At 42.6% G+C, this 23,957-nt stretch overlaps 1 protein-coding gene across 1 annotated transcript in view; it reads left to right on the top strand.

The window, feature by feature from the left end:
- Positions 1-23,957, top strand: part of LOC119412170 (band 4.1-like protein 1) — a 134,321-nt gene that overhangs the window by 21,324 nt on the left and 89,040 nt on the right. Inside the window, exon 4 of the mRNA XM_037679147.1 lies at positions 13,310-13,414. Within this exon, the coding sequence (XP_037535075.1) occupies positions 13,310-13,414 (105 nt within the window). The remainder of the gene's footprint in view (positions 1-13,309; positions 13,415-23,957) is intronic.

Here is a 23,957-nt window from a genome sequence, read left to right as displayed (position 1 = left end):
AACGATCGTCTCAGGACGATGACATCATCCGTTTCTCTGGATGGTCTTGAAAAAACGCCTCTATCATCCCGGGGTCCAGGATGAAAGACCTCGGGATCCATGACCTGTCTTCAGGTACATAACCTTCCCAATGGACCAGGAACTGAAAACCCCCACCCCGTCTTCTGGAATCCAGGATACGGTTGATCCTATATGCCGGGTGGTTGTCGATCAAAAGGGGGGCTGGGGGGGAGCTGGTGGGAGGGTTGAGCGGGCTGACTGATACTGGTTTTAAGTTAGAAACGTGGAAAGTTGGATGGATCCTCATGGATGGTGGTAACTTGAGCCTGACTACAGAGGGGTTTTTGATCTTGTCAATAGTGTAGGGGCCAATGTACCTGGGGGCCATTTTGCGAGAGGTGTCCTTTAGACGGATGTCCCTGGTGGAGAGCCATACTGATTGGCCCACCTTGTAGTCCGGGGCTTTAGAGCGGTGTTTGTCAGCCGATTCCTTGTTCCGTCCGGCAGTCCTTGACAGTGCCTCTCTAGCCTGAATCCAAATTGTCCTGCATCGGTCCATGTGATCCTTGACAGACGGAACCAGGATTTCAGTCTCCAACAGAGGAATTGGGGGGGGGGGGGGCGTGTATCCAAGAGAAACCTCGAAAGGTGTCAGGCCAGTAGCGGATGAGGTTAGCGTATTGTGTGCATATTCCACCCAGAGCAAGTGTTTTGACCAGTCAGATGGGTTCTTCTCAGACACGCACCTAAGGACGGCCTCCAACTCCTGATTGCATCTCTCCGACTGTCTGTTCGATTGTGGATGGTATCCAGAAGACAAACTCACAGTGGCCCCGATGGACTTGCAGAACTCCTTCCATAATTGGGATATGAATTGTGGGCCTCTGTCCGATACAATGTCTGTGGGTAAGCCGTGAATCCTGAAAACCTCTTGTAGAAGAATCTGGGCCGTCTCAAAAGCCGAAGGGAGTCTTGTGAGTGCAATGAAATGGGCAGCCTTAGAGAATCGGTCCACGACAGTGAGGACTACAGACTTCCCATCTGAAGGTGGCAAACCCGTCACGAAGTCCAAAGCGATGTTTGCCCACGGTCTGTCTGGAACTGGTAGTGGATGAAGTAGACCCGCCGGTGGTTGATTGTTGTTCTTATTTCGGGAACAAGTGGAACAGGTCTTGACAAACTCCTTTATGTCCTTGGACAGTGTCTTCCACCAGAAATGTCTCTTGGTGAATTCAATCATTCGGTTGATGCCGGGATGACAGGTGAAGTGGTGCGAATGAACCCAATCCAAAACCTTGTGGACGACACTCTTTGGAACGAAGATGGTGCCAGGTGGTCCCCCCCCCCAGGATCAGGTTGCTGAACTTGAGCCTTCTTGATCTCCTGTTCAATGGGCCAGGTGACAGTTCGGACCACACAGGCTTGTGGCAAGATCCCAGAGTCCTCCTTCTCTCGGTCGGAAAAGGATAATTGTCGAGACAATGTATCTGGTTTAATATTCTTGGAACCAGGGCGATACGTGATGGTGAATCTGAATCTCGTGAAAAACAACGCCCACCGGGCCTGACGGGGGTTAAGGCGTTTGGCGTCTTGTAAATACGCTAGGTTCTTGTGATCAGTCCAAATGATAAATGGAACATTGGCCCCCTCCAACCAGTGTCTCCATTCCTCGAGGGCTAGTTTAATGGCCAACAGTTCACGGTTCCCAACGTCGTAGTTCTGTTCAGCAGGAGAGAAACGTCTTGAAAAGAAAGCACATGGGTGAGTTTTATTATCGTGGGGATCCCTTTGAGAGAGTACTGCCCCAGCACCAATATCTGATGCATCCACCTCCACAATGAACTGACGTTGGGGGTCAGGGTGACGGAGAATGGGTGCAGAACAAAAACGTTGCTTCAACTCACGGAAGGCTCGATCGGCTTCGGGGGTCCAGTTGAACTTGAGATTCGTGGACGTAAGTTGGGTGAGAGGGGCTGCCGTCTGACTGTAGTTCCGGATAAAACAACGGTAGAAGTTGGCAAATCCCAGGAACCTCTGAAGTTGCTTTCTGTCCGTAGGTGTAGGCCACTTCAGCACCGCTCGAATCTTCTCAGGGTCAGTGTAGTAGTGTCCCTCGTTAAAAATAAAACCAAGGAAAGAAACAGAGGTTACATGGAATTCACACTTCTCAGCCTTGACGTAAAGTCGGTTTTCATATAGTCGTTGTAATACTGTGCGAACATGGGTCTGGTGGGACTGGATGTCAGTAGAATAGGTCAACACGTCGTCTAGGTACACAAACACAAATTTATTGATCATATCTTGGAGAACGTCGTTGATGAGAGCCTGAAAAATGGCAGAAGCATTAGTGAGTCCGAACGGCATAACCAAATATCCAAAATGTCCAAAAGGGGTCTTAAATGCAGTTTTCCACTCATCTCCTTCCTTGATCCTCAAAAGGTGATAAGCGTTTCTAAGGTCCAATTTTGAAAAAACAGTGGCAGAAAGAAGTTGTTCTTGTACTGAGTTGATTAATGGAAGTGGGTACTTGTTCTTTATGGTTATCGGATTTAGACCTCGGTAGTCGATACACGGGCGGAGTGAACCATCTTTCTTGTCTACGAAGAAAAACCCTGCCCCTAATGGGGACGTTGAAGGGCGAATGATGCCAGACTGTAATGATTCGTCTAAATACTTCTGCATAATTTCCTTCTCGCTCTGAGAAAGGTTATATAGGCGACTCGAAGGGAGAGGGGCTCCTGGCAACAGTTCGATTGAGCAATCGTATGGGCGATGTGGAGGTAAAGATAAAGTTTTATTTTTACAAAAAACGGGCGCAAAATCATGGTAAACCCTGGGTACTCTTGACAAATCAGGTGGAGCGGAGGTCACCTCCTTTATTGTGTCAGACTGAAAACCAGCAGACCTTAGACAGTTCCGTAAACAATATTCACTCCAAACACTGACTCTTTTCTTCTGCCAATCAATGATGGGGTTGTGTTTTATCAACCATGGATAGCCCAAAATAAACTACTGTGAGGGAGAATGAAAAACCATGAACTCACCCAGTTCTCTGTGATTCCCGGAGATGATGAATGGTAAGTTAGTTACCTCCTGGGTGATAGTTGTGATGTTTCTTCCCGTGACTCCAGCCACCGGAATGGGGTGTAGATGAACAGATGCTGCGAAATATTCATACATTAAACGGGTTCACTCATCTTTCTGGACTGGATAAAACGTGCATTGAATTTAATGAAATGTAACGTGAGACGTCATTTTTCTTTGACCCATCAAAATGAATGCGGTCATTTATTTTACAGAATCAAAGTTTAACATCAAACATTTACATTAATTTGGCAGAATATGAAAACAACAACATAATTAATCAGCTTTTACAACCAGGAAACCATACGGCCATGGTTTTCCGTTGTTACACCACAGACATTAATGAAAACATCTGGATTAATTTTCTAGCAGATAGGAGAGTTAAAGATGGAAAGATGAAGTTTATCTGAGAGAGATGTGTGAGGGAATTTGTCTGTTTTAACCAGAACAGCACGCTCCATTGAAATCAGCTTGGCCAACGGTACGCTTGGTCGAAATAGAACTTTTACCTTGCAGACGATAGCTTCAGCGTCGGTGTAGAGCTCTTCTTTTGACTCTTTTCAGCGTCTCCGTGAGAACAGCTAAAACCTTAGGAGTCGTGTGAGGTTATCCAAACAGAAGTTATAATTCCCAAAATCGTCTCTGGTTCAGCTTGTTTGGTTTAGCAGCATCCATGAATGCCTGCGGTTGCATTCACGGACTCCCAAACTCCCTGCACTCTGGATTCCACAACTCTTGAACTCCTGGACTCTCCTGGAACTCTGCTTTGAACTGGGAAGTTGCCACATTTAAAATGGGCTATACTTCCAGTTCATTTGAGAGCTTTTTGATTGGTGGATGGACCAGAACAGAGGTGTGGTTTGTGATGTAAGGTGTTATGGAAAGTCAAGGATTGTTTAAGAACAGACAGAAAGATATCATGGAAAAACCAGACTTCGTGGTGCCACCTCTCCTGTATCTTGCTGTAAAAGTTAAACATGACATTTCTTTTCAGTAAACTTTCTAGTTGACCGAAGCTTGAACTTTAACACCCTTACAACTTTGCTCACTTTCAAAGCAGACGATCAAGAAATTGAATCATTACTCTGTAATGTACTCTAACTTGATTTCACTTTGAATTGAGGAATAAAAATCATTACTACTGTTTAAGTAAATAAAAATGAGTAGTTCACTTCAACATGTAAACATTGTTTGAACTAACACAATTTGATTATCAAAACATTTGTAAAATAGTAATGATCATAGAGAATTGTCTTTTCCACTTGATTAATTCAAGACAGAAAGTCTCAGGATGGGTCAAACTGTATTTCTGGATTCAAATCAATGAAATGACAGTTTCTGTCCATCTGGTCAGTTTTGACATCAGGCTTAGTCCACTACAGGGGTAAGGAAGGCTTCTAGTAGGTATTTGAAGCTCATCTACCAAATCTTGAGAAATAAGGTTCCTCTTAGCTCCCGAGTCAATGAGGGCCTCAATGGAGTAGTGTCTCTGTTGAAGCATAATTCTGGCAGGAAGACAAAAACGTGAATCAGGGGCACAACGAGCTTCACTCACCAGGATCCCCTGAATGGCTGGTGAGTGCTAGAGTTTAACTTGTTTGGGCAAGATCGCACAAAATGTCCTCTCTTTCCACAGTAGAAACATTCACGTGCTGTCAATCGTCGTTGCCTCTCTTGCAACGTGAGTCGGGTTCGTCCGATCTGCATTGGCTCAGGCTCGGAATCATAGTGAGTGGTATCTGGTTGAAACGGGGGTCCTCTGATAGCAGGAAATGCTGGAGGAAAAGTTGACCCGGAAGCCATCGGTTCCGCTTGGCCCCGCCTTTCCCGAAGGCGATTATCGATCCTGATCGCCAATCTGATGAGGTCATCCAACGTCTCCGGCTCATCTCTAAGTGCCAGTTGATCCTTTATTTGATCAGAAAGTGAATTAGAAAATACCCCCTTAAGTGCCACCTCATCCCACCTGGTTTTTTTCCGCCGCAACCTGGAAGAGGATGGCGTATTCAGCCACGGTAGTTTGATCCTGTCTCATAGCCAACAGACGGCGGGACGTCTCCTCCTGGTGGACAGGGACATGAAACACACTCCTGAACTCCTTAATAAAGTCATTAAATGATAGTGAAACCACAGGGTGAGACTGAAGGTAGGCATGAGCCCATTCAAGAGGTAAACCTCTCAACGAAGTAACGATATAAGTGATTCTGGATGCAGAGTTTGGGAACAGGGAAGGAGAACGGGCAAATGCTAGTTCACATTGGAGGAGGAAACCATTGAATTGTTCTGGGTTACCTTCAAAAACTGCGGCCGGCCGAATCTCCGGCTCACGGGGTTGTTTCGAGCGGGCGGTGCTTAGCGCTGGCGGCGCTAATGGTGGTGAGACGGCCGGCGTGGGTGGAGTTAGTGTTCCCATTCTGTTGCCGATGGACTGAATCATTCCACCCACCGTTTCCAGATTCGACTGTGTAGTCTTGTGTTGGGTAATTAGTTCCTGTAAGAGAGCTTCATTTCTCCTTACTCTCTCCTCGAGGGTGACCTGATCAGCATTCAAACCGTTCTTTGACATATTGTGGCCAGAGCAAACTGTTAGGGTCTGTAGGTGATGTCAAAGGCGAACGGTTTGAAGCAAGGACTAAACAACTTGAGGTAAAAAAAAACAATATTATTTATTGGTTCAGGTGTATCTGGTAAACTCAAACTCAGGATGGATCCACTGTGGGAATAGAGAGGAGATTGGTGGTGAACGACAAATCGTCTTGAGAAGATTTTGGAAATGTTGATAGTAATCCAAAAATAAGCTTACTTGTCGTTGTTGTTCCAGGAGCATGAGAACAGGAGACAGGATCCGAATCCAACAATCCACGGTGGGATCAGGTGAGTATATTTACAAGTGTATTTACAAAAATCACCAAGGGAGCCGGGGTGGAGGTGAGGAGCAACCAGGAACCAGGTGAGGCACACAGGAGTAAAGGTGGAGGAGGAGAAATGCTGCTGTCATGCAGGGAGACCGATAAGGAGCTTGAAGTCAGCCAGCCAGTAGTCACAGGAACATGGAGCTTGGTAGAACTTTGCTCTGGCACTGATCTGGAGTGAGGCTCCAGATTAAATAGCTCCTCCACCTGGTCCAGGTAATGAGCAGCAGCTGTGGAGAGATAATTAGGAAAACACAAACAACAGAGAAAGGAGGGGTAGAGGAGCAAACCTCTACATGCTTGCACACAAACATTTACATGCGTGTATGCTAGGGTTGTTATAGATAAACCAATATGACCGGATATCCGGTTTGACAAGCTAGCGATATGGTTGTGTCGGTAGCAGCCGTATAAATCGACAGCAACCAGCCACAAATGCTGAGATGAACCGGTTGAAGAGACATGAACCGGGTATCGCGAGACTAGCTCGGTTGACAGTGCGTTTATAAAACAACGCGAGAGTCGGAAATGCCCGCGAAGCTATTCTCACGCATGCTCCGTAGCTCACCAAGACAACAAGAATGGATGTAAATAGTAGCAGCATTAGCGGGTCACCGAGAAAGATTTTCAATACAGCAGCCAGACAAAAGTCTAAAGTGTGGAACGTTTTCGGGTTTTATAAGAAGGACGGAAAACTCGACAAAAACCACGCTATTTGTAAGCTATGCAGAGCACCTCTGAAGTACACTGGTAGCACAACAAACCTTGATCAACATGCAACGAGAAAACACAGAGGAGAATGGCGAACTTCTCAAGCCCCATAACTACGAGCAGGAGCAGGCAGCTGCCACACAGAGAGCGACGGGTAACGTTATCACTAAATTTTACGGGCAACTCGGCGACAGTTCATCACGAGCTAAGGATATAACGGCATCAATAACCCGTTTCATAGCTAAGGGCTTATGGCCGTACAATATAGTGGAGGGGGAAGGATTTCAGGATTTGATTCATACGTTAGAGCCCAGATATAAGATTCCGTCCCGGCAGCATATCACAAACACATGCATGCCAGCGTTGTATGCCCAAGTGAAGAGCCAAGTTGAAAAAGAATTGGCACATGCAGAGCGAGTTGCTGTTACAACCGATGCCTGGACATCATGCTCCACTGAGTCTTATGTGACCATCACTGTCCACTACATCTCTCCAGACTGGAAGTTAAATGTGCATGTGTTACAAACCAGGGCATTCAAAGGATCCCACACTGGGAAAAACATTGGTGCTCTGCTAAAACAGGCATGTGTTGACTGGAACCTTCTTGATAAAGATCCAGCCCTGGTGACAGACAATGCCACAAACATGGTATTAGCTGGAGTGGAAGCAGAGATGACCCCTCACCTCATGTGCTTTGCACACACTATTAATCTCGCCACACAGAAAGCCTTTAAAGTTGACACAGTAGCAAGGTTGCTGGGGAGAGTGAGGAAAGCTGTTGCCTTTTTTCATCGTAGTGTGAGGGCAGCAGAAATCCTTCAAGAGAAACAGAAACAACTAGCCTTGCCTTCCCACAAACTCATCCAAGATGTATCCACGCGGTGGAATAGCTCCCATGACATGCTTGAACGCTTTTTTGAGCAACATCCTGCGATTTCTGCAGCACTCATGTCCAGGGACCTCAGAAAAGGAGAAGAGGTGAGTACTCTCAAGGACAAAGACTTCTGCGACATTGAAGACATTGTCAAACTGATGGCGCCGGTCAAACTTGTGACTACCAGCATGTCTGAAGACAAGCGACCCACACTCTCAATGATTCTTCCTGTAAAAGCAAAGCTTAAAAAGAACTTTGAACCATCAGATGAAGACTCAGTGTTAATCAGAGAGATGAAGCAGGCGTTCAAGAATGACTTGGAGAAACGCTACACAGGCCTTGAAGATCTCTTCCACACTGCAGCAGCTCTGGACCCCCGTTTTAAGTCCCTGCCCTTCCTCAGTAACCATGATGCAGAGAGGACATTCACAAGCATATCAGCAGAAGCAGCATCCCTGCATCACAAGGTAAATCCCCCAACACACTGTCAAAATACATATTACAGTACATTCAGTTACAGTCTGCTGTGTTTTGTTGCGGTCATTAGATATATTCTGACTACTGTTTATTTGATTCTTTACACTGCATTTAACCATACTGTACACTAAATGGTATTTCATGTTTTATTTCTAGGTAACTGGGGGTTCAGTTCAGAGAGGTCCAGTGCAGACTGATCCATGTCAGAGTGAACCTGCAAATGGAGATCCGGACATCTGCATTGATGCACCCCAGACCCAAGATGAGCATAAAGGTTTGTGGGTTTTATAACTTGTGATCAAGAACGAGAAGACTTTGTCTTAAACTTGTGCTGCAGTCATAGTATCAGTATAAAACACATTCACTATAATAAGAGGATCTGCATGCAAAGAAAGAGTTAAATAATAATGATGATGATAATGATACATATTTTACATATGTACACGAGTCCTTACATAAATAAATTCTGAACATCAAATGAAGATTTATACATAAAATGGTAGTCAATTAAAAAACTTCATGGCAAACATAGCCAGTAATATATGGTTCTTGTTTTCTATTTCAGATGATAAACCTCCTTGTAAAAAGAAGAACATGTCAGCCCTGGACCAGCTGTTGGGAGAAGACTTTCAAGTAAGGACGGCATCTAGATCTGTGAGGGACCAGGCCAATGAAGAAGTCAAGAGGTACAGAGAGCGTGATCCTTTGCCCCTGAAAAAAAACCCACTACAGTGGTGGAAAGAACAACAGGACTTGCCACTGCTGTCATCTATGGCTAAAATGTATCTCTGCATACCGGCCACCAGTGTGACATCTGAGAGAGTTTTCAGCACTGCAGGAGATGTTGTTTCCACAAAACGCAGTCTACTCAAACATGAGCATGTGGATCAGCTGATTTTCCTTAAGAAAAATCTGCTGCAAAAAAACGATGAGGACAGTGATTATGATGAATAAAAATATAATGTAGGTAAACATACAAACATAAGGAAGTGAACTACTTCACTGTGTTTGAGTTCAGATTGAACCTGACGTGAATGTAGAAATGCAGGACATTACTTTTGTTCAGACTACCTCACCAGGTCAGAAAGCTGCACTTTGATTTCTTTTATACATGTAATCGGCACTTTGACTGTTGATATGTGCTACTGATTATCCATGCTGCTGATCTGATCTCATGCTGCTGTTTAAATGACATGATGTTATATTAATCTGTGCCCACCTGCTCACACAAACTCATGTTCGTGCTGCTGTTGTTAGGCGTACTGTTCTTGCATTATGTTTTTGTATTATTAAGTTCAAGTTCAAGTTGTGTTTATTTGTCATATGCAAGGTTAACACAATGAAATGCTCAGGATGAGAAGAACCGATTTGACTTGCTAAAAAACAAAAAACAAGCAAACACGAAATACTAAAGCATGCAATAAGGGTACAAAATAAACTACCAAAAAGTGAAAAAGTAATTATAATATTTACAAAGTTTCTGAAGAGAAAAATGGTAAACAACAACATTGTAGAATTTTTACAGTGAAGCAGAATGAATTTGTGTGAATAAGTATTTCAAGGTAGTAATGTAATATAAGCTAAAATGCACTTGATATATATTGCACATAACTACCAAACTACACAGGGTATGTGACAGGTTATTGCACAGGTGCTTTGTGCTTACTGTAGCTTATTCCTATTTTTTTTAATTACATGCTGCTGTAATCATTTGTGCATTTTATAATTTTTCTTTATTTTCTCATTTTATATTGATCCCATCAAACAAAGAAATATTCTTTTAGCTGGTCTTTTTAGGTCCATGTCTAAAAATAAACACATTTGACATGTGATTCTGTTGTTTGGCTTTTTACTTTATTTTTGCCAGTGCCTTACTGCACAGTTGATATATGTAGACTTTTACAAATTTAAAAATAATGTAAGAATGTCACATTTATAGAAATGGCCCTTTTTGTTCATAATTAAATATTTGTCTACATTCAACAAATGTTCAACTGTAGAATTATATAAAGTTGAATCGAATCGAACCGAATCGCTCTTCCACTGTATCGAATCGAATCAAATCGTTCTGTTTTTAAAATAAATCATTTTTGAATCGAATCGTAACCTTTGTATCTAGATGCGAATCGAATCGTCTATCACACAGAGATGTACAACCCTAGTGTATGCTAGTTTTTATTGTTGATGTTAGAGTTAACCAGTTTTTTGGGGCAAATGTTTACACCAGATGCAGTGAACAGTAACAATAAAGATGACATTTAAATGTCCGAATGAAGGCAACATTCTTCAAACTCAAACTTAAAAACATTAGGAAAAAAGAAGGTGTCACCTTTAGCTAATAAATGAATCATTCACTAACTGTACATACTTGAAAAATATACAGTATATATTTGTTACAGCTATGCCTACAGGGATGTAGACTCAAATATTGGCCTCCTACCTTTGGACTGCACAATGCATGAAATTAAAAGAAATAAAAAGTAGTTTATGAAGAATTAATTGCATAAGTTTATTATATAACAAGTAGAACTGTATTCACACTTGACATGTAACTACACAGATACTTTGATACTCTCTTGCACCTACTTTGTGTAATGACAAAGAGATGGAGCAAGCAGTTGCCACGGAAACAGATGCAGTTATTCTTTTTCTGTCTTGTTTCTTCATGTCTCTGGGGTCTAGCAAAAAAAAGTGCAACTTTTTTATTGTGTTTAAGGATGATGGAAAATTAGTTGGAGGTTGTTAGAAGCTTTCATTGTGTCAGTCAGTGAACCTGCAGGTTTATTATTGTTCTTCTACAACGTTTCAAACAAGACACAGCAAGGAGAAATAAACATGTTGACTAAGGCTGAGATGGTATAGACTAAATATCACCTGCTGTCCAACACATAGGATGATGAGGTTTTTGCCTCTGTGTGTGTGTGTGTTTGTCCTTGTTTATGTTACTTTGTAAGGCCCCTTTTTTCCAACTTATACTACATTGTGAGGACCAACTGCTCCTTATGGGCTCCAAAGCCCGAGCCCCATAAGTCAAGTCAAGTCAAGTCACATTTATTTATATAGCACATTTAAAACAGTAACTGTTATCAAAGTGTGTTCCAAAAAATAAATCACAGCATCAAATGTTAATAACAAGATATTACAGCAACATGAATAAAAGCATAAAAACATTAAATATAATGAGAAACAATGAAATACTAAATCAAATCACCCTGCATTAAATGTCAGGGAGTAAAAGCAAAATGGATGAACACAATCATCAACAACGAAATACCAAATGAGATCACACTGTGTTAAATGCCAGTGAGTACAGATGTGTCATAAGAAGAAGTCCCGTTGGTGGGTTAGGGGCTAGGTTTAGTACTAAGGTGTGAATTAAGGATGTGTTAGGTTTAGGGTTAGGTTTGTTACTAGTAATGGTTAGGTTTAGGATAAAGGACAGGATTAGGCTATAGAAATGAATGAAAAATGAGTGGGTCAATGCAAAGGCCCCATAAAGATAGCAAAACAAACCTGTGTGTGTGTGCGTATGTGCGTGCGTGTGTGCGTGTGTGTTGGTTTAAACAAACTATGTTAAATGCTGAAATAAAACAAATTTAGATTTAATTTAGTTTATGCATATCATGCCAGCATAAAAACCAGCAGATTACAGCAAATTTGAACCTGGTCACACAACCCCATCTTGAGCAGCTTGTTAGGAGTTGAGAGGACAGGAAAGAGACACAGACACATATTGACTCATCCTGGTTCAGTTTTTATGGGATGTAACTGACATGGTAATGGAAACAATAACTGCCTGTATAAACATGGAGAATAGAGTCAGTAAAGACAGCAACAGCTTGAAGAAATGTGGTCAGTTTGTCCTCCAGTAGTCTAAACCTACAGCAGAATAACTAAGGGACAGCTCAGGAAACCCAAGCTGAGACAATGTGTCAGTTTCACGGACAGGAACTGGAAGTTTGTTCCACAAGAGAGGAGCCTGAGAACCGAAAGCTCTGCTTCCTATTTTCCTTTTAGAAACTCTAGGAACCGCAAGTAAACCTGCAGTCTGAAAGTGAAGTGCTCTGTCAGGAAAATATGCAACAATAACATAAGATGGTGCTAGGTTGTTGAGAGCTGTGCATGTTATAAGTAGGATTTTAAATTCTACTCTGAATTTGACAGGGAGCCAGTTGTGAAAAGCTTAAAGTAAAGAAATATAATGTCTTATTCTAACTTTTCTCTGAACTCTAGCAGCATTTTGGATCAGCTATATCTTTTTGAGAAAAGTTTCTTGGACTTTCCTGTAATTCCATATTTATGTTGAAGCCACTGTAATACAATACAGTAGTCCCTTGCTACGTTGTGGTTCGTTTTCCACATACTCGATCTATCGCGGTTTTTCAAAATAAGATTGGACATGACACACAATTGGTTGATTGATGGATGAGCCGCACGATCACCATGAATTTTTTTATTTAAAATAAATTATTTTAAATTATTTAGCACCTGCTGCACTACAGCCCATAGCTGCAGAAAAAAGCTCCCTCCTGCAGCTGATCTCGTGCAGAGCGGAGAAGTGGGCGTGGCCAACAGCGCTTGCAGATGGCAGAGAACAGAAATTATGACATTCTGTGCTCTTTTAGAGAGGTTAGAGTATCCCTAGGTGTGGGTGAGAGAGTGAATGGTTGTTTGTCTCTATGTGTCCCTATGATGGACTTGCAACCCGTCCAGGGTGTACCCCGCACCTCACACAGTGACTGCTGGACATGGGCACCAGCGACCCCCGTGACCCAAAATGGAAGAAGTGGGTAAAAGATAATGGATGGATGGATGGATATTAAAATAAACTACTATTCCTACTTTGCGGTTTTTCACTTATCGCGGGGCTTCAGGGTACGGACCCCGGTGATGAACGAGGGACTACTGTATTGCGATCAATTATATCAAATGCAACACAAAGATCATTTCAAATCAAAAATAGACACAAGCCCACTGTGGAGGCCAGAAGAACACATCAGTAACTTTTATCACTGCTGTTTTTGTGCTATAGTGAGCTCTAAGGCCTGAATAAAACTCTATTTAAAATATTAACCTTAAAATTATATTTTGTTCATATTTTCCTAGATGTCTGTTCAATATAAAATGCTCACATGGAGTATATATGGCATCTGTGAGCTCTACTTCCAACCAGGGTCAATGCCATTAAAAGAGCAGCATGCAAGGACTATTTCCTCCTTGAACTTGTGGATATGTGTGTTTATCTCTGCAGAGGAACTCTAAAGGACAGACTCTGATGGACGTGGTGTGTGAGCACCTCAACCTGCTGGAGAAGGACTATTTTGGCCTGACCTTTGCCGACACAGACAGCCAGAAGGTCAGTGAAATATGTACACCCCCCCCCCCCCCCCCCCCCACCAAAAAAAAAAAAAAAAAAAACAAAAAAAACAAAACCAAAAAAAACAGAAAACAAAAAAAAAATCTCACGGGACAGTCCAGATCATAAACATGTCGTTCACAGAACAATCTGTATTCCTCTGACTTGTGGACTGATCAGCTCTCCCCGACTGCTGTATTCATCAAAAACAAAAGAGCAACAGAAATGTTCAATCTTTGTCTGGGTCTAAACAAAAGGCAGTTTGATTGACTTGTGCAGCTGGACATGACATGAAGAAACCTCTTATCTACTCAGTGAAAGAAGCATTCATGAAATGTGGCTCTGCCTGCTTAGAGTGTGGTGGAAGAAATATCTCCATGGTGTTAGTTAAAATATGGACTGAAGCTATTGTCAGTTTAAAGGAAATTTTAAAAGCCAAGGAGAGCAGTTACATGTTTTAATAACTGAGGTCTGTATGTTGAGTATGTAACAATAGTAAATTAAAAAGTACACTAATTACAGTTTAGCCTAAATATCTACTTATGTTTAACTTTTGACAGCACTGACATGATTACTCAGACTCTAGTGTGGTGGGATGTCTTACTGATATTTTGCTGAAGTGTATGATCTATGTGATGGGGGAGTGGTGGTGCAGAGGTTAGAGAAGGCAAGCATGTGATCCGAAGGTCGCCGGTTCAACCTCCCACACCAACAACATCAAAATGGGGGTGTGAAAGGTGAAGCACTTACACCTGCCTCCACCCTCATTTTCCCCATTCTGGGCCCTTGAGCAAGGCCCTTAACCCCCACCATCTGCACCTCTGAGCACCCTAGATGGCAGCTCTCTGCTCCACACAGAGGGCTGTGGTAGCTTAGTGGTCTGTGGTTGTGTCAGGAAGGGCACCTGGCAGTAAAACAGTTTTCAAGTCTTCATACAGGTTATTTTGCTGTGGCGACCCCTGAAGAAGGAGCAGCCGAAAGAAGAAGAAACAATCTTCATGTTCAGCTCTGAGTAATGTCCAGTATGTAACTGTGAGCAGTATAAATCAAATTACTATAAATCATGACAGAAAAACAGTCTTGTGGACATCACTGAATGAGCCCTATGTACAGACTTAGATCTTAAAGTGTAAGTTGTAGACACATCAGTCGACGGACGTCCAGTCCACCTTGCTGCTGTGTTCCTCATGTGTTTTCAGCTGAAGGAGTCTCAACATAAACAGAGGTTTTACTTTTAACCCTAAACATTCACAGAAGAGAAAGTGAGGGATAAGGAAAGTGTGGGTTTATTACAATTTATATCAGTTCAATATTAAACAATCTAATAAAATTGTCAGGTCCTCTGGACGGATTCAAAAAATAAAAACGTGTTGAAATGTTTCGTCTTTAATCCAAAAGACAAAACGTTTCAACAAGTTTTGCGTTTTTAATCCGTCCAGAGGACCTGACTTAACTTTATTAGATTTTTCTACCTGGATTATTGAACATGCATCAGGAAATATTAAACAATAATTTTGCATATTGCAAGGTTTTTTTTTTATATCGTGCAGTCTTACATGTGAGCTTTAATAAATGTTTTCTAAACTGAAACTTGTCAGGTCTCTCATCATTTTGAAATTTTCAAAAGTCTGACTGATCCTTGTGGCTTCATTACTTATTATATTCATTACTCATTATTACACAGTGCACATACCAGGCCTGTTATCCAATAATCATTTGTTTAATGCCAAACTGATGGGTTGGAGATGTCGGCTGACACAGCTCTTGGCTTGACGTTGGTTTTGATCAGTTCGAGTCTCCCCACAGGCGTGTATGTGATTGCATAATACTACAGTGGAATCCTCTGCTTTTGAAGAAACGTTCCTTTGAACATCTTGGGTAAATCCACTCTCCTCCTAATCTTTGCTTTGTAAGCTGGTATGTCAGGCCTTAATGATGGCATGTTAGTTCAAGCGTAATGTCAGCAGTAAATGACAGGTTAACTTGGCTGTTTGTGAGGACAAAGATGTCTGAAGTAAAAATGTTTCCTCTATCTTATTCTGTGTATAAAGCTACATCTTTGGTCAAAAGGACAGTGTCATCAAAGACAGGCTTATCAGAGCATAGCTGCAGACTGCTGTTTATCAGTAGACATTAAAATGCCCTTTCAGATGCTCTTTTCCCAGTCTCAGTGGGCAGAAGGAAAATGTAATCTTTGCTCTTCATGGAAACATTTCTCATGAGTGATTGATTTATGAAAGAATATAACAAACCTTGAGTAAAATCTTTAATGGTCAGTAATTAAAGAGTCTTTGGCCTTTCCAAAGAGAATATCAAATCAGCAGAAAGCACCTGGATGACATAGTTCATCAAGTCAGCAGATAGATTTGATAAATGCCTGACACTATAGTAGCCTGAATAAACACAGAATACGGGTGTGCACTTGCCCTTACGACTCTGTGAATGAGTGTCTGACAGCAAATTGTCCTTAAAGGCTTTAGGATTGGAGGTTTCAGTTTCAAGCTTTCATGTTTCTGCTTTCACTCTGATTTAAATCCAGCTGACAAAATGTATCAGTGTTAATAAGACCCTGCTCTCGTTGTATTCAGCTTTCCAAGGCTTACTGTCAGCCCTCTGCACCACAGGCAGTTCCAAACTTTGAAACGTGCAGCAAACATGTAGGTGTGAATGCAAGGATCAAATCAACAACTATGTAAAGTAAAACCCACTGCAGTATGTTCACGTCTATGAAGTTTTGTGAAGAGAAAAAAAGCGCCACTTTTTAGTTTATGATATATCAGTGGTTTAACAGAAAAGATGAGATGAATGAAAGAAAAGCTACAGTGGTACTTGAATGTTTGTGAAGTCTTTTGAATTTTCATATTTCTGCATAATTTTATTTTCTTGCAGCTGCTCTCTTCTCAGGGGTCACTACAGTGAATTAACTTGCACAAAGTCTGGTCAATTGTTTTTATGCCACATACCCTTACTGACGCTACCACAGCTCTTTGTGTGGAGCAGAGAGCTGCCAGCTAGGGCACCTGGGGGAGCATATGGTAGGAATTAAGGGCCTTGCTCAAGGGCCCAGAGTGGGGCAAATGAAGGTGGAGGCAGGTGTGGGTGCTTTACCTTTCCCCACCCACATTTTGATGTTGTCAGTAGGGGGAGCTGAACCAGCGACCTTCCGATCACAGGCCCACCTTCTCTAACCTCTGCACCACCACTACCCCAAATTCCCAAATCTCCTCATATTTCTGCATCAATATGACCTAAAACATCATCAGATTTTCACACAAGTCTTAAAAGTAGATAAAGAGAACCCAGTTAAACAAATGAGACAAAAAATAGTATATTTGGTCATTTATTTATTGATGAAAATGATCCAGTATTACATTTTTGTGAGTGGTAAAAGTATGTGAACCTCTAAGATTATCAGTTAATTTGAAGGTGAAATTAGAGTCAGGTGTTTTTGATCAATGGATGATGATCAGGTGTGAGTGGGCACCCTGTTTGATTTAAAGAACATGATCTATCAAAGTCTGCTCTTCACAACATGTTTGTGGAAGTGGATCATGGCAGGGACAAAGGAGAATTCTGAGGAGCTGAGAAAAAGAGTTGTTGATGCTCATCAGGCTGGAAAAGGTTACAAAACATCTGTAAAGAGTTTGGACTCCACCAATCCATAATCAGACAGATTGTGTACAAATGGAGGAAATTCAAGACCATTGTTACCCTCCCCAGGAGTGGTGGACCAACAAAGATCACTCCAAGAGCAAGACGTGGAATAGTCTGTGAGGTCACAAAGGACCCCAGGGTTCTAACAACTGAAGGTCTCTCTCACATTGACCTATGTTGATGTTCATGTGTCCACCATCAGGAGAACACTAAACAACAATGGTGGTCATGGCAGGGTTGAAGGAGAAAGACACTGCTCTCCTCCAACAAGAATATTGCTGCTAGTCTGCAGTTTGATAAAGATCATGTGGACAAACCAGAAGACTGGTTTGGTGGGGAGTGGTGGCGCAGAGGTTAGAGAGGTGGGCCTGTGATCCGAAGATCACCGGTTCACGCCCCAGCCCCGACAACATCAAAAAAATTGTGGGTGGGGTAGGTGAAGCACCCACACTTGCCCCCTCCCTCATTCGCCCCACTCTGGGCCCATGAGCAAGGCCTTTAACTAGGGCATTAACAGATTACTCGAGTAATCTACACATCGATTGCTAGAACATCTATCGAGGTTAAAAATGTAAGGTCGAGTAACCGTAGTGAAGTCATATTATGTGACCACCATATGACTGTAGGGGGCGGTGTTGCAGGTCACAAAGTATGGTGTAACACCGGGTGCAATCCACCGAACCAGAACCAGCTTCCTCTTGTTTCACAAACAAAAAGCAAAAGATATTCATCTCTAAACCTATAAAAAAAAATCTATAAACATATTAATCTTTAAAACTAAACTTAATGCGCACCACAGCTGGCAGTGGTGTGGGGTGGTCGCCCCCCCCCCACTGTTAAGTTTCGTTTTTGACGTGCTGCACGTTTCTTCACGTTTGCAGTTTAATAATAATAACTAATAGTTATTGTCAATTGCCAATTGTCCCCTCTTACAATGCTGTGATTGCTAGTATCACTTAGCCCTCTGTGAACAGTAAACAGCCATCAGTGTGCGAATGATCCATTGTTAGGTTGATGGTCCTTCTTGAGCATGTGATCAGCTGGTTTTGGTTGTCAGCAGCAAAACTGGTTGATCCACTCTGAGAAGGTGCTATTTAAGAGACTGAGCTGAATACAGCGCCTCAGACTGAGGAAGTTTCTCGGATGAGAGATGAAACGTTTCTACATTTTTTGTTGTTTTGCTTTTTTAGGGGGGGGGGTTTAATGTCCAGAGGACCAGATTTAACTTTTTTATATTTTTCTACCTGGACCTCTACATCAGGAAACTAATAGTTTAGTTTTTTCCTGTGACTTATTTGCAGTATGATAAATGGTAGGAGCATAATATACGCTCCCAATGTTTTGTTGGTCCTTTTTTTTTGTAAATAATTACCTTTTTTTGCAGTTTTATTTATTTATCTATTTTTGTATCTTGAGATCTATGACATCATCAAATACTCGAGTTCTACTCGGGTTTTATTATGTTAATGTCGAGTTTAAAAATTATATACTCGTTCAACCCCTACCCTTAACTCCCATCTGCTCCCTAAACAGGACTCTTTTGAAAATGAGTTCTCGTAGCTCAATGAGACTACCTGTATAAAAAAAAGGGTAAATGAAAAAAAAGACTGTTGGAAGAATGTTTTGTGGACGGATGAGACCAAAATAGAACTTTCTGGTTTAAATGAAAAGAGTTATGTTTGGAGAAAGGAAAACAGCATTCCTGCATAAGAACCTTATCCATCTGTGAAACATTGTGGTGGTAGTGTCATGGTTTGGGCCTGTTTTGCTGCATCTGGGCCAGGACAGCTTGTCATCATTGATGGAACAATTAATTCTGAATTATATCAGAGGATTCTAAAGGAAAATGTCAGGACATCTGTTCATGAACTAGAGTTGCATTTGGTCCTAAAAAATCCAACCCGACCCAGCTCGTAGCCATTTTTTCCAAATCTGACCAGAGCTGACCAATTAACTGTAATTACAGGCCTGAACCTGGAAAAAAAAAAAAAAAAAAAAAAAAAACTTTTTTTTTTTTTAATTAAGTTTTTACTGATTTTGTAAGCAAATCAGTTTGATATGATTTTTTTAAAACATATTACAAAGAAAGGAAGATATAATATTTTTTTGTTTATTAACACATCACCAAATGGATATTAAGATACAAAATGAATAGCCTATTCTGTTTCTCTTCCTGCTCTCGGTGAAGGCCAATACTTTTCCCCCCTCCCATTTCTTCCCCTGTCTACCCTGCTTCTGCTCTTTGTCCTGTGCTGTAACCTTTTGGAGCCTCTCTTTGCATATATTCCGAATTGTAAATCATGGATCTGGTCAGCTGGTCTCTCAATTTTGGAAATCTGATTAAATTTTATCTATGAGAAGACAGGGCAAAGGAGAGCCCTCTTGCCCCATTGAGACACTTGCAGCCGGATACATGATGGATTACTGGGGGCAGTGGAAGACCACGTGTTTGTCCATATTGGCGGCTATGGCTGAGTGGTTAATGCAGTCGTCCTCCAATGCGAGAGTTGACGGGTTCGAATCCACCAGCAGTCACATGTCGAAGTGTCCCTGGGCAAGACACTGAACCCCTCAAAGCCTCTGATGTGTGTCCCATCAGTGTAAGAATGTGATCTAAAGCACTGATTAGTCTCATTAGAATGATTTGTTCAATTAGCTTTGTAGAGATCTAGTAGAGTGCTGTATGAATGGGTAAATGAGGCACAGATTGTAGTGTAAAGCACTTTGAGTATCTTGAAATAAGATAGAAAGGCGCTATATAAGTACAGTCCATTTACCATTTACCATATTGTCGGTCGAGGATGTTGAAGATGCGTACATAATTGGATTTAGTATAACAGGATTTCTGCTTTTTGGAGTTGGTGGTTACCTGGCATATCGACAAATTCAACAAACGTTTGCAGTTGTTCTGGCTGTTGTGAAGATGCCTGGCCTGCGTGAAGGAATGTGCTGTGCTGTGAACACTCAGACTCAGATGCTGTGTGAGCTGAGCCATAAGCTGGACGCGATTCTTGCTGAGAATTGCAGGATACTTGCGGCTCCTGAAACTCGCTGGTGGGGAGAAATTGATCTTGGAGAGGTTACAAGCTCGGCAGAATTGACCACAAATTTGGCTGTTTGGAGTTGCCATTGAGATGTACCAGCAAGACTATAAGGCAGACGGATATTACTGGAGTCAGTCTGACCCAAAACAACTATTGTTATCTGAATCTGGCTCCCCCGTGTCAACCTCGGAAGGCTGACGATCTCAAATTCTCCTGGATGTTATGTGAACAAGATGCTCTGCTCCTCCTACCCATTCCTTTCCACAAGGACATCTGTGGACCTGTGTCAGAGCTCCACCGAGGCTGGCTGATAAACACACCATCACTTAACACTGGCTAGCCTAGTTCCTGATAAGTCATGAACTAGGCTGGGGGGGGGGGGGGGGGGGGTATCTGAGCCAGTGTTCACGGTCTTACTTACAAACGCACACATGTATACACTCACTTGCACAGGTACAAACGCACTCCCCTCAAATTCACTGCTTTCACTGGCCTCCATCCTTCTGCCTACTCCTGCCTCCTCCTCACCAAATAGATTAACACAGTTTTATATTGTGGATTCTTATTTAGTTTTCTTTGTGCTGTATGATTCATAAAACTGCATCAAAAGCCCGAGACCGACCCGGCCCGCCCATTAAGCACAACATTTTTGCCTGACAAGGCCCGTGCTCAGGCTCGGGTTAGAAATTGCAGCTCTACCATGAACTGAACCTCAAGAGAAGGTGGGTCATGCAGCAACACAATGACCCTAAACACATAAGATGTTTTACCAAAGAATGGTTCAAGAAGAATAAAGTTCATGCTTTGGAATGGCCAAGTCAAAGTCCTGAGTTTAATCCAATCCAGATGTTGTGGAAGGACCTGAAGCAGCTGTTAATGTGAGGAAACCACCAACATTCAGAATTGAAGTTGTTCTGTATGGAGGAATGGACTAAAATTCCTTCAAGCTGGTAACAGTTCTGCTCACAACTGCTCACAGTAACAGTTACCAGAAATGTTTAGTTGCAGTTATTGCTGTACAGGAGGGTCACACCAGGAACTGAAAGCAAAGGTTCACATACTTTTACTGTTGGGTATTTTCTCTGACCTATAAAGGAATAATTTCACACAAGATAGGAGGATGAGTTGTAGCGCTCAGATCCTTTGCAAAGGGGGAGTGACACAACTGATTGTAAGTCAGAGTGAGCCCCAAAGCCAGGCTGTCTGAGTTTGCTATTTATTGATGCAGCAAAGGAAAACAGGTCAGTTTCACATGAACACAATCTTATCAGTGATGATGGTCAGAACATTCAGGAGATTGAGTCTGAACAGATAGTTTCTTGATAAACGTCCACTTGATGTGATTCAGAACTTGCACACAGCAAGACATAGAACTGAACCAAAATAGACCTTTTGTTCTGTACATGCAGAATGATATAGAAGCTGTTTAAAATGATAGCATAGAAAACCTCTAACATTCCCTCCTGTTTATCATTTCAGACTAAAAACGCATAAAAGAAAAAATAAAAGTTGAGCTCTTTATAAACTCGCAAAATCAAAACAAAAAAGAAAAACACAAAAAAACTTTTTTTTTTATACTGGTAGGGCTGGGAAGGAGAACAGGCATATCATCTTAGTACTTTTTGTTACACATTTACAGTACAAGAGTCATAGTGCATCTTTTAAACAGCATTGTCACAGTTTAGGCTCACATGTCATCTTGGGTCATCTTAACTAAATGCAAATTGATAAGAATACCTGTAAAAACTTTCATCATAATGTGTTTCAAAAGAGGTACAATACAGGAGAAAAATACACAAAATAGAAACAATACTGCAAAAATTGGAGTAAGAATTTTGAGGAGTAGATGCCACCAAGGTCCGGAGGTGAAACATGACCACAACTCGAAAGGCTCTGCTCCTTTGGTTCCGCTCTCAACATATCTCTTAAGGTCACTCAGGTCGTGCAGTGCGTCGTAGATGTCTCCTCCGGAACCTGATTGGTCTGGTATATAGGTACAGCATGTCTCACCAATGATTTTGCACACGCCTCCTTGTGATGCAGTCAGCAGATCGAGGATGATTCGGTTCTGTAGGATCATTTGTCTCATGGCGCTCAGCTCATTCTGGGTTCCATTTGCCAGTTTGTAGGTGTCATTGATAAGGCAGAGGAGGGCATACCTGTTGATTTCAACATGAGCTCGTATTTCACCAACTCCTACCCATGGAAAGAGTCCTTGGAAGAACTTTTCTCCTCCGTTCCAGACCTTGAATTCCCATGGGATGCCGGTGTTGGTGGTAAGCCCTCCCCACCTGGTTACTTCTGGCATTGGAGAGCGTCTCATCCTGCGAGCTGGAGGTGTTGGTGCTTTCCTTAGCACGATCGTTACCATACCATACCATACCATACCACTTTATTTATAAAGCACTTAAAACAGCAACAAGGCCAACCAAAGGGCTGTACAGACAAAACAACAGGTAACACACAAAGCAAAATACAAAATGAGATAAATCAGAATATAGACAAAAAACGATGCAGATAATGACGACAAACCAGTGTGGAGCATACAGGATAAAAACACAGATCATCTTGTGTTGAAAGCTATTGAATAGTAGTGAGTTTTTAAACGGGACTTGAAAACCGAGAGGGAGGGGGCCTGTCTGACAAGCAGAGGTAACTCGTTCCAGAGTCTTGGTCCTGCTCCAGAGAAGGCCCTGTCACCTCTGCGCTTAAGACGAGTTCTTGGAAAAGTGAGGAGCAACTGGTCCGCTGACCTCAGGGAGCGTGGTGGGACATACGGCTGTAGCAGATCAGAGAGATGGGGGGGGGGGGGGGGCGCGACACTGTTCGGGGATTTGTAGACATACATGAGTATTTTGAACTGGATTCGAAAGTGAACCGGTAACCAGTGCAGTGAGGCCAAAACTGGTGTATTGTGCTCTCTTTTGCCTGTACTGGTAAAAAATTGGGCTGCTGCATTCTGGACCAGTTGTAGTCGTGCAATGGAGGTCTGACTGATACCAAACAGGAGCGAATTGCAGTAATCAAGCCTAGATGTAATGAATGCATGTATTACTGTCTCCAGGTTCTTTTTGGACAATATGGGCTTCAGTTTAGACAGCCACCTCAGTTGGAAGAAGCATGAGTTCACAATCGTGTTTACATTGTCATTGATCATTGGGTCAGCACCTGTTGGAGGGGCCAATGGGGTTGGGTGCAATGTGGGATGGGTGGTGGCCGAGGGCGGGGACCCTGGCGGTCTGATCCTCTGCTACAGAAGCTGGCTATTGGGACGTGGAATGTCTCCTCACTGGTGGGGAAAGAGCCTGAGCTGGTGTGTGAGGCTGAGAGGTTCCGGCTAGAAATAGTTGGAGTCACCTCTACGCATGGCTCTGGCTCCAGTTTCCTTGAGAGGGGCTGGATACTCTTCCACTCTGGAGTTGGCCCTGGTGAGAGGCGCCGAGCAGGAGTGGGCATACTTATTGCCCCCCAACTTGGTGCCTGTGTGTTGGGGTTCACCCCGGTAAATGAGAGGGTGGCCTCCCTCCGCTTACGTGTGGGGGGACGGGTTCTGACTGTCATTTGTGCTTATGCACCAAACGGCAGTTCAGATTATCCACCCTTTCTGGAGTCCTTGGAGAGGGTACTGGAAAGTGCACCTCCTGGGGACTCCCTTGTTCTGCTGGGGGACTTCAATGCTCATGTGGGCAATGACAGTGAGACCTAGAGGGGTGTGGTTGGGAGGAACGCCCCCCCTGATCTGAACCGGAGTGGTGTTCTGTTGTTGGACTTCTGTGCTCGTCATGGATTGTCAATAAGAACACCTTGTTCAGGCATAAGGGTGTCCATATGTGCTCTTGGCACCA

This window comes from Nematolebias whitei, chromosome 7, assembly GCF_014905685.2.
Source record: "Nematolebias whitei isolate Nwh7 chromosome 7, NemWhi1, whole genome shotgun sequence".
NCBI classification, from domain to species: domain Eukaryota; kingdom Metazoa; phylum Chordata; class Actinopteri; order Cyprinodontiformes; family Rivulidae; genus Nematolebias; species Nematolebias whitei.
The sequence above is the reverse complement of the archived record's forward strand: the minus strand, read 5'-3'. Positions and strand labels throughout refer to the sequence as shown.